Source organism: Penaeus japonicus, unplaced genomic scaffold (genome assembly GCF_977035675.1).
Source record: "Penaeus japonicus unplaced genomic scaffold, GWHDUDI00000001_assembly GWHDUDI00000040, whole genome shotgun sequence".
Lineage (NCBI taxonomy): Eukaryota > Metazoa > Arthropoda > Malacostraca > Decapoda > Penaeidae > Penaeus > Penaeus japonicus.
This window is the reverse complement of record NW_028234442.1, coordinates 17,925,190-17,927,689: the sequence shown is the minus strand read 5'-3', so window position 1 is coordinate 17,927,689 and position 2,500 is coordinate 17,925,190. Positions and strand designations below refer to the sequence as shown.

At 39.1% G+C, this 2,500-nt stretch overlaps 1 protein-coding gene across 1 annotated transcript in view; it reads left to right on the top strand.

Moving 5' to 3' along the window:
- The window catches only part of LOC122260891 (uncharacterized), a 1,829-nt gene extending 1,332 nt beyond the window's left edge, over window positions 1-497 (top strand). The window contains exons 4-5 of the mRNA XM_086534064.1: window positions 1-47; window positions 284-497. The exon at window positions 1-47 is cut by the window's left edge and continues 22 nt beyond it. Coding sequence (XP_086390190.1) covers window positions 1-47; window positions 284-482 — 246 coding nt within the window. The 3' untranslated portion in view covers window positions 483-497. The remainder of the gene's footprint in view (window positions 48-283) is intronic.
- Window positions 498-2,500: the final 2,003 nt, after the last annotated feature.

The window sequence follows — 2,500 nt, the reverse complement described above, 5'->3', positions numbered from 1 at the left end:
CTCTGGACTGAGGGCGCGAGCGGCCAGTATACCATCTATCCCACAAGGTGAGTGCGGGGGCCCTTCGGCTGCTGCTTGGAATGCACGACACCTCTTTCGTGCACGAACTTGAACGGAAATGAATGATACTTGACCTTTCATAATAACTAACCTGCTATCGATTTACCTTGAATCACATTGGACAAGAAACTGTTGGTTGTTTCTAAAGTTGGGGAAGTAGGGAAACTAGCAACTGGGCAATTAGGTGCTTTGGTGAGAATAACGGTTCCAACTGTGCCAACAGGGAGAGCGAGGGCGTGGAAGTGTGGTGCGACATGGACGAGGACGGACCCTGGACAGTGTTTCTGGCTCGCCTCGAGGAGTCCTCCCTGGAAAACTTCACGCAATCTTGGGAACAGTATAGAGCAGGTTTCGGCGACCCCTCCGCCGATTATTGGCTGGGTAATGGCCACGTTGTGTCTGGTTTCTCCACAGTTGTCTGACACAATAGTAGGGGTGTTAAACTCATTTGTATCGGCTGGCCATAAATGATATGAGTACAGTATTCTAGGGCCAGATGACATGACTTTTAGAAGGGACAAGAGGATCCATTTATTATTCTTTATAATAAATCAAATTTGCTATTTAAGCCAAAATGCCATTTGATAAAAGCGATATCCTGCATGTAAAACAAAATGCATAGCTATACTACAGGCTGAATATAGGAGTGTATTAGTAAGAGCCATATAATTATGAGATTCCATGTGTTCCAGGACTTGAGACCGGATACTCAAAGCTCTCGCAATTTAAGATCTCACAACAGGTTACGCTCTCGTAAGGTACGATGTCCCTACGAGGTCGTAAATCTCCCATACTCAGAAAATTAATACATTATTAATACATAGGCACCTCGTAGCCGAAGGTAAACATCGTAACCTTAGTTCGATGAGATGCCCCTAGATGGCATGACTAATTCGAATTGACCAATTAACAGTCAGCCTTTTAGACGTAATTGCCAATTAAGGACCAAAGTCGTTAGGGGGAGGAGCGAGCGAGAGAGAGAGGAAGAGGGAAAGAAAGAGAGATAAAGATGATTAGAGATAGATAGATTGATAGTTGGATGGATAGATAGACAGACAGATAGAGATACAGATATGTGTATATATGTATATACATGCATATATATATATATATATATATATATATATATATATATATATATATATATATACATATATATACATATATATATGTCTGTGTGTATATATATATATATATATATATATATATATATATATATATATAGAGAGAAAGAGAGGGGGGGGGGTGGGGGGGGGGTTGGGGGGGGGAGAGAAAGAGAATGAGAGAGAGAGAGAGAGTACATGAGAATGTGTTAACGTACATCATACAATTATTACTTTGATAAATCTGCACTCGCAAGCTTTCTCTCTCCCTCTCTATATATATCTTACTCATACATACATTTAAGATAAAAGACTATTACCTTCGTCTATGACAAGACACCTTCAAAATAGCGCTAAAGTACTCATATCTGGTAAATCTGTAATATCTTAACAAGTATTTATCTCATGCAAATAAAATTTCTATTTTCTTCCTCTCATTTCCCAAAACTCTATCATTGTATTCAATAAGTAATGTCGTTAACTCCATAGGGCAAACGATGAACGCATTCTATGCTGTCCTATAATTGCTTCTTATCTTCTTTTTATCAAGTGGCTGGAGAGAATGGAAGTATTTGTGACACACAGATGAAATATAAATTGATATGACGCCTATTACTGCGATTGACACGGTCAATAAAACATTATCTATGCATATCTTGCTTTCACAAGTTGCAATCAGCACGACTTATTTCCGGGGTCACACCAATACAAGAGCTCAGGAGCACCTTAAGTTACGAGGTGCTGTGACATCACGCGAGGGCTGTTAATAGTTAATAGTATGACCCTCCGAGCTCGCAGTTCGACTTACGATATGCAAGTCCTGGCTGCGCGGGCTTACGATATCGTATCTGGCCCGAAATCCACAGTGTTGCGAGTGACGACTGAGGATTTTCCGTTGTTTTTTTTTTTCTTTTTTTTTTTTTCATTGGTGGACTAGATTGCTTCTTTGTTGACGACGAGTTTACTGATGCTTCATAAACTCATTGTCAAGTGAGATTTGGTGTATGGAGTTATTTCAACTAACTTTTCTTTGTGTCAAATGGAGTATATCTTGAAGTTGCTTGTGCATGCACGGGGGTGGGAGTGGGGCTTGATTTTGTGTGTCGTCGTCGTTGCTTGATGTGACTTGATCCAGTAACATGGATGGTCAAAGTGAAAGCATGAAAGAGATTGCGTTTAGGTGCTGTGTGTATATATGTATATATATATGTATATATATATATATATATATATATATATATATATATATATATATATATATATATATATGTATGCATATGTGTGTGTGTTTGCCTGTGTGTGTGTGTGTGTGTGTACGTGTGAGTTCAAATAAACAA